Here is a 15,331-nt window from a genome sequence, read left to right as displayed (position 1 = left end):
TATTTACAATAAATTACTATGAAATTCTCCTTAAAAAATTTAGATCTCCCACCTATCAAGTGCTCTATTATTTGGTAGGTACCGACCATTGCTAGTGGGATGGACTAGCTTGTTATGGCTCAATTAATAATAGGCAAATTATACTCTATTACCTTTTGGAATTAAAAAGCTTTGTTACCCGATTTGTTAAAAATGACTTGTATCAGATTACTTGTTCAGAATTATTCGATATTAGACTTGAACTATACATTTATGTGTGCAAGTAGTTGACTTGATTCTAACTTGACTCGATAGTTGATTTGAAAAACAAATATTCATGTTTTTATAATACTAGTTGTTTTGTGATGTTGTATCATTAATGAGGTTTTCTAAATTGTCCGCATATTCGCATTAATTCAAGCTTGAGTTTCTAACTCGCATGATGGAGTTTAAAATTCAAGATGTACAAATATATCAACACTTTTGTGTGAATAAAGTTTGACTATTTACTCATATTTGAAAATATCGACATTATTTCTGAAAATAATGGCTTAGCTTGACTCTTATCCTTTAAAAAGAACATCAAGTACTCTTATAAATAAAGAATATGACTCATGGATATGGTGCGCATTGAGTATGGTATTTTCAACCAAATACCACTTTAAGCCAAGAAAAGAACAGAAAAAAAAATAAGGTGAATGTATAGAAAGAGTAAGACTTTCACATATTTTGCTAAGGCCTATTATTTATTTTTGTTGGTAAGGGGTAATTGCATATGAAGTACGGAGTATATATTAGTGTAAAAACATGGCCAACGAGGCGAGGATTATTTTCTTCACTTATTATGACGACATATGTTTTTACTTTATTAATTACTTTTAATTAAGTTCTTATTTATACAAATAGGCTTACAATTTTTGTTTTCTTTGGCAACCAATTTCTTATATGCTACTCCATAATTTACAAAGTTAACTTGTATTGACTATCATGATCAAAGTTGACCTATTAAAAAACAAGTACTTCAATATATATTAATTAATTAATTAATTTATTACACGATAATTAATACCAATTATTTTTCTTTACATAGATGTTAAATAAATAATACCAAGTATTTTTCTGTACATGGATGTAAAATAAAACCTCGCTCTCATTAATCATTATTGACCCCTTGATATCAATAAACATATACTAAAGGTGAATCTTAAATGACACGTGTCATTTTGTGATAAAATTTTTTTTGACTATTTTTTCTTTCCAAATTTCTCTTTTTATTATAATTGTTATTAAAACTAAATATATAAGTATCTTAAATTATCATTTTCATGATTCCAATAATAACTTTTTATTTGATAAATAAATCAAAACATGTAATGATATATCACACTACTAATAACAATAATTTTACCTTTTTATATCAAAACAAATTTAAATTTGGAGAAAAAATTCAATAAACAAATAATTTATAAATTTCTAGTGAATGAAAAGGAAGTGTATAAACTAATTTAAATTAAAAAAATAAAATTTTTATATATAAAAATTTCTTATAAAACTAATGTTAGTATTATACATTCAAAAAAGCAGGACATACCTATGTGTTAGTTGTTTCACAAATAAATTTTAATTATGGTAGTCTTAAAATTATGAAAAAAAACCTTCCCGCCTATTATACTTTCCTTTTTCCGCAGATTTTTCAAGGAAATTATTTTATAATTATCCTAAATAATTTTCTTCCAGTTAAAATTCTTAACAATAATAATTCTCCATATAAACTCAAATAATATATTTTTACATATACGTAGTATTTTATATTAGATATTTTATTTGTAAGAAAATGAACTTATATTAGGTAAATATTATTAAACAATACTAATATGTATTATCTTCGTTTCCAATAATTATATCCTTTTTTTTTCTTCCAATTTTGTTATTTTAGCAATAATGTTTAATCCAATTAAAAATAAAATCATTTTGTCAACACACACATATAAGCACTTTATTTTCTACTCTTAACAGTCGTATCAATAATAATGCAACACGCCTAATGCAACACGCACGGGTACTATCCTTACAATTTTATATTTTTTTTTTTTAAAATAAAACCTCATAGACCCTTTTTTAAAATCAAGTCTAAGTGTCAATAATCTTGAAATTGGTATAGGTATAAAATTCAAGTTATATTTATTTTTGAATTAGTATTATGAACATAATCTAATATCGTATCAATCAATAATAAATAAAGCCGGTCTCGTAGCCAGGCCACGAGACAACGACACTTGGCATTCCATTTATTCGTCAAGTGTCACGCCACGTTGGCGAAAATAAAGTATTATTGTGACACATATGATGCTAAGTAAACGAATTTTGGATAGATTTTTTAAGATAAAATTGTTGTATAGACTTTTATTGTCGATATATTTCTAATATTCCATATATACGAAATTAATAGTAACTTCTAATAAATATCCTATAACTTGGTTCTATTTCCATCATAAAATTTGTTTTAAAAAATTCTTTAAGATAAGATCCATTTATAATACATTAATTTATTTTAAAAATTAATAGTGAATATTGGTAAAAAAATACTTTCAGTTAAGTAAAAGTAATTTAAGTTCAATAAAAATAATTTCAAGTTAATAATAAGATAGATATATTTAATTTATTCAAAAAAAAATAGAGAATATGTAAAAATATGTTCTAATCAGTAAAAATAATTTTTGTTTGCTAAAAATACTTTCATTTCAGTAAAAATAATTTAAGTTCAATAAAATTAATTTTCAAGTCAATAATAACATAGATATCTATTTACAAACAAAACTACAAAAAGTACACTACTATATATATTATCAAAAGGGATTATATGACCGTATTTAATATTCATGCCAAAAGTTTATCCTAAATCTTATCAACCATCTAGGCATCACCTAGGTACAAAACTAGTATATTTAAATTTATTCCCGAGTTTTTAGAGCGCCACATAGGATTTAGATTTTTTAAAAATTATTAAAGCGTCACTTAGGATTTAAATTTTTAAAAAATTATTAGAGCGCCACTTAGAATTAGTATTTTTAAACGCTACAATAGGATTTTTCCACGTAAGATTAGTTTTTTTTTTAAAGCGCTACGTAGTATTTTAATAAAAAAATCGCCACGTAGGATTAACAATTTTAAAACGCTTTTATAGGATTATGTCACGTAAGATTAATTGTATAGTGTCATATAGGAAAATGTTATATTTTAGCCAATAAAAAAAGAATTGCAATTTTTTTTAGATCAAAATTTTTATATTAATTATAAAAATAAAATCAGCGCGCTTTTTGTGTGGCTCGCCATATCGTGTGGCCAGTTGAGACACACCCAAACACTGACCGAGTAACCCCTGACCGTCCGAGTAACCCTTAACCAACCAGGTAACTCTCAACCAAGTAATCCCGACCACACGGTGTGACCAGCCACATATGAAACTTTGTGAAATAAAATATTATCTTTTTATATTACGAATTTTATCTAAATATGAGAGTAAGCCGCGAATATCACAAAGTTTATTAGATAAATATATATTAGTAAAATATTTTATTTGAAAAAATACAAATAAACCGTGCATCGCTCGTGCATCGTACGGGCTTTATCTAGTTTTTAATAAAATTCAATAACAACTCTTTATAAAATTTAATAACAATTGTTCATTGCACGAAAATTAAACTAGTATCATATATATATGTATATACATACACGGAGTATATAATTGCCATTACAATCATACATAGATCCGCCTCATCTTTATGGCGATTAAAACAGAAAAGACTAGTGAGAGTACAACTTTTCAAGGAACATTATCCTCATGTAATGTATTTTCAACTAGTTAGGAGAAGTTTCAATTCGTTATGTTTCAACCTTTTTGTGACTTGTATTTTTCCATTCAAAGCCTTTATTGGAAAGTGAATAATAATACTTGAATAATTTCATCAACTTTTAGTCACTATGCAACTCGAAAAGACAATTTAAGTCATCTAATATAGGGAAATTAATTAGTATTACTCTTGACGATGAATTAATTTTGTCGTATATCTATTACATATCTAGTACCACCAACCACTTCACCCAATTTTTTTTTGTTGCATTAGTTTTTAAGTAAGTAGTGTTTTGTTCCTTAAAGAAAAGGTATGTAGTGTATAGTAGTACTTTAGCCCCTTCATCAAACTACCTTAATTTTATACCATCTATGTTTCTCAATACATTCATCATCTCACTTCGCATGCAAACTAACCTAGTTAATTAAGCATGTCAACACTGTATTGCCTATAATCGAGAGATTGTGTACAACGCACATACAAAGTTATAAAGTGAATTATCCTCGCTCACATATAAAAATTCTATTGAAGTAAATGATGCATGTAATATATATCAAACACCGCAAAATAAAATATACTTTGTATATTACATGTATAAAGAAATAGAGAAGTGTTAACCAATAACCACTGAGTAATTTTTTTTTTTAAATATATATATATATCCTAAACCTAGGATGAGAATATTCTGCTGATATTCTCTATCAAAATCAAATCTAGCTACATATGAGACCTTGAGACTGAATAAAATCGTGGTATATAGAGATTAGGATCACATTCACATCATAGCCCTTGATATCGAATAATCTCTAAATCATGAAATTCTATCCATTCTTTATTCTGCCCTACTATGAAATTTTATATGCTTATCATTTTTCCTTTATTGGTAAACTTTACATGTTATTTTAATTATGAATCTTTGACGCAAAATCTATGTCTCCTATATTATTTATCTATCTTAGAATAAACAAAACCTCCTCACATATCTACTCTAAAGCAAATGATCTTAAAAGGTACCCTTTGTACATTACATAAAACTACCTATCTATAGTTAATGGGTAGAAATTCAAAGAAATCGGAGGTAGTAATAATGCAACTTGGTGCGTTTTCTTTTTTCTTTTTTTTTTTTTTTTTTAATAAAAAACAAATTATAGAGGATGAAATTTGAAGACCGCGTACAATCCAAAATTGAAAGGATTATAATTGATACAGTAACCCGCATGAGTTTTGGATCTTGTCTATTACATCGAGAATATATGTAAATTGCATTTTCACATCTATGAATGCTATCAAATTCGAACAAATTAAATTAAATTAAAGTTAAACCCTTTGAAAGTACAATAATAAGAATTCAAGTAAATTTCTGGTATATATAATTGTACGCACACATTCTTACAATATAACGATCTACTATATATGTATATCTTGTTTTTGCCTAGTATATTGATATTCCTAGACTGTATATAAGGGTGAACAAAAATTTTCACCAACCAAAATCTTGAACCCAATAATGAAAAAGAAAACAAAAGAATCAATAAATCTGCTTACAGTATCCCGTCACGTATTTACATGACAGCTTCAACAAGATAATGTCAATAACTCAAAAAAGTCTCCTAGCTTGAACGGCGTTACGCTAGTTATTGAGCCTGTTCGTCCCTTTGCTAGGCGTAGAAGGCACCGGTGGACCTCTAGGAAGCATATTGAAGAACACTGATCCGGGTCCTTGTGTCGTTGGTGCTTGCCTTCCGGAAGACTGAAACGTGTTTTCTTTCTGGTTTTCACGGTGTTTTCTCGGCAAGTGTCTAGCAGAAGACGTGCTTGAAACGATCAAGAAAGTTAATACAACCATTATGAACCATTTGGCAATAAGCTTATTAACCTTGCACCTTGTCATTATATTATTCTTCTCGAGATCGAATTGAAGGACCGCCTTCTCGGGTTTTCGAGTATGGTAATGGAGAAGAGAACTTGAGAGATTTGGTGTGGAGAAGAAGTTTAGAGGTGAATAAGAGGTATAAGGGTGGTTTTATACGAAGGAAGGTGGAGGTGGATTTGGTGTGGGGTTTATGAATTTGACAAAGTCAAACAGGTGATAAAGTCATAAGTAAGGCTTAAAAAAAAGGAGATATATACTAAAAGGGTGGAAAATATAGAAAAAAAATTGCAAAAAATAGAGGTCACGCGCTACACACGCGCCATAGTTTGACTAGTATGTAGTGAAGGTGACTTGCGCAACAAGGGTATATTATATTACTCGTATTATTTTCTTCAAATATATGAGATTTGGTAGCTAGAATTTAGTTAGATGAAGTTCCTCCAATTAGGCACATGATTTTGTGTTCCCATTTCTTTTACATACTGTACTAGCCACAACCGGCCTTTGTTGGGCACTATAAAGTCTATAATATATTGTCACAAATTAAGGGAGACAACTTAACAAATTTTAATTCAGATCATAATACTAGCAAGTAATTAAATATATACTATTGTACTAGTCTACTACTACTATATGATATTCTTCTGACCCGTCTTATTAATATGTGTCTGACTATCTGGTAGTTTATGATAAAGATAATATTATTAATGTCTCTACAAAATTTCGCAACTTATCTTGGATAAGGAGTCATTTATTCGTATGTGTACGATTTAACACTACAATGTTGTACAAGTAGGTGATATTAATTTCTAATTATCAATTTGAATTGCAATATATAACACTTGCTAATCCTTGCAGAGTTGCAGTTCATGCATATTGATCGTTATTTAGCACAAGTTGTGATCTACTTCAAACTTCGTGTATTAGTTATTTCATCGATCCATAACAAGTATTGGTGCATAGATATTTTGAACATACATGTTACTAAAGGGGATATACATATACAAAGAATATTGGAGTTGAGGGAGTGCTTCTTAACGAGTGATTTTAGAAGCGGATATATATTTTTTTTAACGAGTTTTTTTAATTTGATCAATGATGAAGAAAGTTAAGCAAATCGGAATTTGGTTGAATAATAATCAATCACCTCATAAGTTAAGGAAAAAATTATCATTATTTTACTTTTTCCATTAAAATTACCCCATTTAACCCAAAAATCTTTCATAAAATTTCGTATAATTTAACCTAAAAATCTTTTATAATTTTTTTTAAAATGGTCATCAAACGAGACAATCTTAATAAATAGAAGCTAAGAAGCACGTTCCTATATGACGACTATATGATGTTTAAAATTAAAATTGGCCGCATAAAAAACTTTATTAGCTAATGGATTTATTCTTATAGAAAGTAAAATGATGGGCCTTATAATCAGAAAATAAAGGTAGTTTTGAATGGATCAAGTCACCAACAAAAAATAGAAAGGGAAAAAGTGATGTATATGTTGTAACACACTCCCTTTCTCTCGTAATATTTACTAGAACTTTCTCTCAATTTTATGGTACCACAAAATCTCAATTATTTTAAAATATATGCTTTTCTTAGATGTTTCTTATGGCTGCTGTGAGCCTCTAAAGATACAGTATGGTGGATATACAAAAGAGTGGGTCCTTAAATAATTAATGAAAATAGTATGTGATTGAATTAGAATGAGAAGAAGGGTAGTAGTCGTTTAGATCCTTTTGTTTAAGTGTGATAAGAAAGTGCCATTATTTTTGCCGGTAGGTTGGACCTCTTAACTGAATTATAACATAGGTCAATTATATTTTAATTAATTATCAAAAGGTGATTATCATTCTTATATCATCTTTGACTGCGGCTTATTTAAGGACTAATGCATGAGATGCATCATGTATGTAGTCATCGTACCAAACAATTATCATACCACATCTCCTACATATATACAAGTATACAACTATACAAGTGACAATTTATGAGCCTACAAATTCAAAAATATAGTACCAATTCGAAAATAACAATGGTTCATTACGGCAAATCTATGTATACGGAGTTGACATCTCTTATGAAACAAAGGTCTTTAAATTTTGGAAAATGATACATGCAGTACAACTTAATGGCTACATGTATAAAGAAATTAAAAGTGAGAATAACAAAATAAAATACTCCGTAAAACATTAGCTACACCAAGTGAGACGTGATTGTGTTATGTATTAAATTATTACCGAGTATCACCAAGTTTGTAAAGGTAATTAATAGAGTATAAAAACATATTCATGGGCCTTAACCATCAGTTTAGGAATATGTTTTTATACTCTATTAGTAATGAAAATAATTTGTAGCCCTAAAGGCTAAGTACATTTATAATTACCTACTACGATTACATTAGTTTCAAGTCTTCTTAAAAATATGCAAGTTATAATTGTAAATTTATACTTAACATTTAATTACACGTGTTTTTGTCATAAATTCTCAAACATATACTGTACCAATTAGGTTGCCTTCTTGCATTAACTTGCACATTCATGCATTGTTACAAAGTTTGTCCGAGATAGCGCGTGCGGTTCACGGAGAATTGGCCAGAGATGAAGCGAGTAGGAAAGGAATGTTGAGGAAGTCAAGGTGGACATCATGCACGTTGAGAGAAGCCCTTGACTTTTTTGTAGGAAGCAAAGCCAGCTGTATAAGGCTTGCGGCCCACGTACGCGTTACTTGGGTGTGGGCCGTCGTCTTGGAATTTGAAGGCTTACTTTCAAGATTTTCCGAGCCAGTACTTGTCTACCACGTAAGCTTTTACCTTCTGGCCGGCAACATTCTTTGGACAAACAAACTCCACTCTATAAATACTCCCCCGGTCTCATTTTACTTGTCTTCTTTAATCATTTTATTCGAACATAGTTATTTAAAAAAGGATATATTTTACAAAGGTTTGTTATTGAAGTGATGGTTAGAGTTATAGAGAAGTAGTATTATACTTGTATTGTTTGTTTCATCAAAAAAAATAAAAAAGGATCTATATTATTGAACATAGAGACACATGACAAGATTATGACGTGCATTTTTATTACATTTTAACAACAGTAAAATAGATACAGAGTATTAATGTTTCAAGTCCAAAATTGTTATGAAGTAACTGAAGCAGCCAAGCCCAAATATGTTTATTCTATATATATTTTATTTTTTTGCAAATATGGAACTTTTAAAGCTTAGTTAGGCTATATCCAAATATGTTAAAACTCCTCTTTCAAGTAGTTGGTATACATACTATACATGTTTAAACTTTAATTCTTTAAAGTGCAACAAACACCCCAATCAAAGAATTACTCCAACTCAATTCCTCCTTTCTCCTCCAAGCAAAGTAAAGAGTGAGCATTCAACACAAGATCAACTATATAATAAGATAAATTTATACTTCGTACATTCTTGTGGATTTTACCCGTATTGGCCAATTGTGCTATACTACGAATTATACATCGTGCATCATTACGAATTATACATTGTGCACTAGTGCACTACTTATGGTATTATTATTTGTCCGTACATTAGGCTTAGATAAACTATAATTGTAATACCCCACAATTTTGAATATTATCTTCTTAATTATTTTAATTAGAAAGGGAATTTTAGTAATGTTATATTATTTGAATATAAGAGCCAAGTAAAGCTTTCAAATTTAGGCGCCAAAATATGGGAGTAGATATAAATATTTTATCACTTTTAGATTTTAAAGTCTTATTTAGTTATATTTGATTTTAATGTCTAATTTTATAATTAATCACATAATAATATTCCAAAATTTATTTAACTAAACTACGTAATTTAGTTTAGTGTTTTATGAATTTTTATTTTCAGATTTTATTTATTAATTTTGGATTTATAGATTAATTAAATATAATTGTTAATTATTATCTTAAAAATTCCGAAAAGTAATGATTAATTATGAAAATTAATTTTCTGATTTTCAAAGTGATTTTAGCTTTTGAAATAAATATTTAATTAAATTTTTTGAAATATCTTGAACTTTTTACAATATTTTTACCGTGCAAGTCAAATAATCATTTCCGGTTTATAAAACTTATCTAGCTTCAAATTCTTGTTCATGATAATTATTAAATGATATCATATTTATCCTAAATTTTCAGATTTTATAAAGTTATTTTCGGATTTTTAATTAATTAGTTATTGAACGTCTGAATTAATTATGATTTTCGATTTTATCATTATAAAAAAAAGAATATACGATAATTATTAGGTTATGGATGCCAAATATTTGATGTATTTATCCAGATTTTTAGTTGTTATTTTATCTAATTTATTAAATGATAAACTCTTGTATCTTTTCCTAATTAATTTTCTAAATTAAATACTAATGTAAATCCTATTTCTTTTCACACTTTAAATTATTAAATGATAAACTATTATATATATATATATATATATATATATATATATATATATATATATATATCATTGATAATCTTATTTCTTTTCACACTCTAAATTCTATCTTTTGCTATTTATAAAACTCTAATACCATACTCCCTAAACACTATAAATACCCCTCCTCACCTCTCATTTTTCTTCACACCAGAACTCTATTCTCTTCTTCTATCATAATTTACTTTCCCTAAACCTTTCCTTACTTTTCTTAACCTTTTTCGTAGAAAAATCAACCCGTATGCATTTAAAGCCAGTTTTCGGGCACTTCTTCTCATTTTTAGATTTTTACTATTTCATAAAAAGTTATTCCTCTTGAAAAATCCTTGAGGTTAGTTACAAAATTCACCCAATTCGGAGTTATATTCTAGGAGTTATGGCCTTTGCAAGTTCTGCCTATTCTTTCTAACGCGAATTCAATCTCTTAATCCTATTCCTTTAATTGTAATTGAGTTATGATCGTTTGTGATTGTAATTGGTGGGATAATAATTCTTGAAGGATGAGGTACGTATAGATGGCTAGACCTTTGATAAAAGTTTTTCTATATATGTATATGTTTGAATCATTATTTGTTTGAATATTTGAATAAATTATTTAAAGGATTGATCTTGAAATCATGTTTGAATTGAATTGAATTTATTTATGATTAAGGGGATTGAATTAAATATGCAGCTCATTATGGGCTTGAGTATTTAATATTTATTGTCCCTTTACCCGGGACTGGTTAAGTAAGACCATGAACTTTGAATGATTTGGTCTTTCCTCGAGTATAGTCTTACCTGCTTTAATTTGCACACTTAGGAGAAGAATTGATTTTTGGAAAGTTCTATCTTTAAATATTTCTTTATTGGAAGCCTATATTTGGAAAGTCTAATTTTGGAAAGTAATGAATTTTGGAAAAGTCATATTTTAGCGTTTGAATTATAGTGTAACTATTTCAGAAGCATGTTTGCAAAACTATTTCGAAAGCATGTTTGCCTAATAGAATTTGACATGTCTTGCATGTATATGTGTTAGCGTTTTCTAAAACGTATTCTTATTTGTTTTGGTTCGCCCTTTTTACTAATTTTGATAAGCAATCGAGATTTTCAGGTGGAGTCTATGTGCTGCATCGTGTATCGAGAGTTCGGGATTGCTCACCTAGTTTAGGGTTTCTTTTGAAGTTTCATAATGAGTTTGTACTCACCAACTTTGGTAAAGTGTTTAATAATATAAAGTTAGTTTTGATTTCCGCTGCTAAGTTAGTTAATTGGTTTGAGTTAGCCTTACGTTTTCACGTGGCGGTAATACGCCCAAGTCTATCTCTACGGTATTTTATACGTCTTATTCTAATATTTTCGTAGAGGGAGATTAGCGGGTGTTACAATAATTTGTTATCCAATTTTTCTCAATTGAAGATAAGAATGAGATTGTGTACTCCGGTCCTCACTTTGGTCAGCCTATGTTGGTCTGTCGGTTTTGATTTCTATGAGGAAATTCTTAAGGTGATTCCCATTTGGGTTAAGCTTCCTAATCCGCCTCTCAAGCTAGAATTTCATTTGCTAGATTATAAGTGGAAATGGATGTTACTGTGCTCCTGCCTGAAGTCATATGGATTGAAAATAGGAAGGGAAATGTGTTTAAGCAAGAAGTTTGGTACGATTGGATTCCTTGTCAGAAATGTCAACTGGTTGGACATTCATGTGATGATTGTGCTCCGGTGTACAAGAATGCAAGCTCTAAACAACCTAAGAAAGTGTGGGTTGTTAAGAAGACTCAGGAAGTTCCGGTTAATACTAATGTTACTCCACCTAATCATCATTTGAGTTAGCCTTACGTTTTCACGTGGCGGTAATACGCCCAAGTCCATCTCTACGGTATTTTATATGTATTATTCTAATATTTTCGTAGAGGAAGATTTGAGGGTGTTACAATAATCCACTCATTATTATCCCCGAATCCTAAGCCCTGAACACAGATTAGCCCAAAGGGTGAACAGGGAGGAACACAAAAAATAAAAAAAAAACCCAATCATTATCACCTATTGTTACAATGATTTCATTTCTAACAAAAAAATGAGTTTAAAAATTAACTGGCAAGCTTAAACGGAAAAATATTTTAAAGTACCCATAATTCTAGGGAAAAAATACACAAATATTATACGTAATTATCTTTTTGCAAGTAGTTGGTCAAATCCGATGAAGAGATCAGAGTAATTACAATCTAATTTGGCTAATCAACTCGATCTATCTCGCCCAACTCCTTCCATACATTAAACAAAAAACCGCTATGAAAATTAAATTAAAGTATATAATAATATTACATCAAAGCTTCGATCATATATAATATAATTAGCTAGAATTCTTAATTAACCATGCATGAATTATTGATACATACTAGCTTATTTTAGTCTCTCTATGCATGCAGTGCAACCACAAAATTAAACTAAATAAAAAATAACTCGATCTTAATTATGCACTTCTCCCTAACATCTCTTGAATTTTCTTGAAAGAATCCCATTTTTGTAGGAGCATTTGTCTACGAAACCTTTGGATAAACAAATCCGCAACATGATCTATCTCATCTTCTAACTTGAAATCTTGCCCTTCATTCTCTTTCGAGTTTTTCACCATATCGATGATCGATCCTCCATGTTCTTCCTCCTCATCAAACAAAGAATGAGTAAGATCCGGATACTTGTCATCGTCGTAATATTGATCACGACCATAATATTCTAACAACAACTCCCTCTTTTCTGATGGCGCAAGATTATCATCATTAGCCGTGTAGTTAATGAGATCACTAGATTCATTAGCTAAATTTGCATTGTAGAGGATGATTGCCTGGTTTTGATCCTCTAAACTTATTTCTTCCTCGGCCATTATCTTGCCACGCTTTCGATCTATCAAAGCTTGGATCTTGGTAGTAAGCGTACCAAGTGATATTTTCTTGCCCTTCATTAGTGAGAAAACCAAAAGACGAACTTTCATAGCATTCGCTTTGCCCTTCACCCCCGTTACCTTACCCTTCACGATAGAACTCAAAGTCGAAATTATATTCTTCACAAAAACGGAAGCTTTGTTCTTCATCTTTATTTTTGTTTCTCTCTAAATCAATGTTACAACAATATATTCAAGGTACGTGGTAACTAGAATTATTTTGTTTGTACGTGTTTGTGGCTTGATAGGTTTAATTTGTATTGTACGTGTTTTGGATGAACTTTGGATTGAAATTATGGAAATGTGATATGCAAATGAACTTAGTTTATATAGATGCATGAAAAGAGGAAGAAAAAAAAAAAGTAGGCGTAAATTGGATTAAGATAGTGCTTACAATTTGGTGTACTAATGTACGTACCTTTATTTTGCATTGTTAACTTTAGTATTAGCTGGTTCATGCATGCATTATACAGTTGTGCATAGTTTCACCGGCCATGTGCATTTTAGAGATATAAAATGTTAAAGAGGTAGTAAAGTGGTAAAAGTTGAAACAGAAAAAAATAAAAATTCAGCTGATCTTAGCTTCCTTCCAAAAGCTGATACAGCACTTATAAATATTCGAAAACAGAAGAATCCTTAGCTACTAAGAAATTTCAAAGTTCATTGTTGAAGGGCTCAATGCATGCTTTACTTTGCACATGTCATTTTTATTCACATATATTTTGAGTATAATAAATAGCTTTTAATTTCTACAAAGAGTTAGTTCGGTTGAGTTTGAGTCATTTCGGTTTTGATTAGTTCGAGTGATGTGTCATTTAATTTGATTTGGATTTAATAATAATTAAGAATAGAGTTGAGTCATATATATAAATTTAACATGTATTGTCAATAAGTGTACTACAGAAAAAACAAATAAATATATTTTTACAGGTTTGTCAATTTTTGTTTAGGTCTATTCCGACGGATTTTCCTATGTTTCTGACGGAATTTTTCCGTCGCCAGCTGTTTTCTTGTAGTGTCATAATCGTGCAAGTCATCTATTTTTGGCCTTTCGAGTACTGATCGGGTATTAGTCAAATCAATTTTGTGAGTTCTACACTTCTACATACTAATATTGGTATACTAAATGTATATTATATATAGTTCTAACTTTTCTTATAGATTAATAAATACATAATGAGCATGAGAGCCAAAAAAGGGTTTATAAATAAACTTAGTTTTTCATTTATATATGAAACTTCATTATATTATTGTACGTTTATAAGCTAAAAGAAGACAATTATTAATAGAAGTACTATGTACTACGTATGCAACAAAGAATATGGTACGAGCAACTTTTTTAGGTATGGCCACAAATGCTCATAAAATAACAATTAAGGTTAGAACTTTACAAACTTAAGCAAAATTTGGCAAAAGCAAAACTTCTTATGTGTAAAGATTAAAGTCGAGATTTTTTTGGCAAATGGCCTTGCATGAGATGATGCTTCTTGGAAGCAATGAGCAAAAGATAAGTGGATTTTGTTTATTTAATTAGTGAATTTTTTTTTTTTAATTTAATTAGTTAAAAAGAAAATTAATGCATGCATGGCTAGTTGGCTACTATATATGTATAGGAATTAGGAAATGCCCTTAAGAGTAGATAAAGGTATACATAACCAATACTGCTATTTTGCTAATATAATAGAAGATGCAATTAGCAAGTCAACAACTTTTTAAAGTTTGTAATTAGTTACATATAAAACAATTGCAATGAAATATGAAGAGGGGGGGGGGGAGGGTAAAAAAAAAGGGTATGTACGAGATGTTTAATATTCAAGGTTTAACTTGTGACTAGTCACATATAAGTACACTAATTATTAAGAAAATAAAATTTAATTAATTTGTGTTTGTATTTCAATTCGATCATATATGAATAAAGAATAGTGGTTAAAAAAGAGAAAATATCCAAGCGAAAAATGTGTACATATTTTGGAAAGGTGAAAAAAGATTAATGAGTTAAGGATATAGAATGAGTGACAATTTTGGTTTATCAGAGTCCATACATCATTTTATGGTAAGTTTTAACGCAATAATACAATCCAATTCAAAGATTATCTCACAATCTTTTGACTCTATATGAACATCCATCAAAATTGCTTTAACTAAGCTAAAAATAACTCAAAAGTAAATAAAAAATCTCAAAAAGTAAGTAAAATATTCCATTGAATCAAGTGAAAGTCAAATGCATTCTTCAAACAATCAAACCTAATTGTGATGT

At 29.2% G+C, this 15,331-nt stretch overlaps 1 protein-coding gene across 1 annotated transcript; it reads right to left on the bottom strand.

The window, feature by feature from the left end:
• Positions 1-11,846: 11,846 nt before the first annotated feature.
• Positions 11,847-13,670, bottom strand: LOC110704565. Its single transcript, XM_021882378.1, has one exon. The coding sequence runs from the start codon at positions 13,222-13,224 to the stop codon at positions 12,607-12,609; it is 618 nt and encodes a 205-aa protein (XP_021738070.1). The 5' UTR covers positions 13,225-13,670; the 3' UTR covers positions 11,847-12,606.
• Positions 13,671-15,331: the final 1,661 nt, after the last annotated feature.

The sequence above is a fragment of the Chenopodium quinoa genome, unplaced genomic scaffold, assembly GCF_001683475.1.
Source record: "Chenopodium quinoa cultivar QQ74 unplaced genomic scaffold, ASM168347v1, whole genome shotgun sequence".
Lineage (NCBI taxonomy): Eukaryota > Viridiplantae > Streptophyta > Magnoliopsida > Caryophyllales > Amaranthaceae > Chenopodium > Chenopodium quinoa.
The sequence above is the reverse complement of the archived record's forward strand: the minus strand, read 5'-3'. Positions and strand labels throughout refer to the sequence as shown.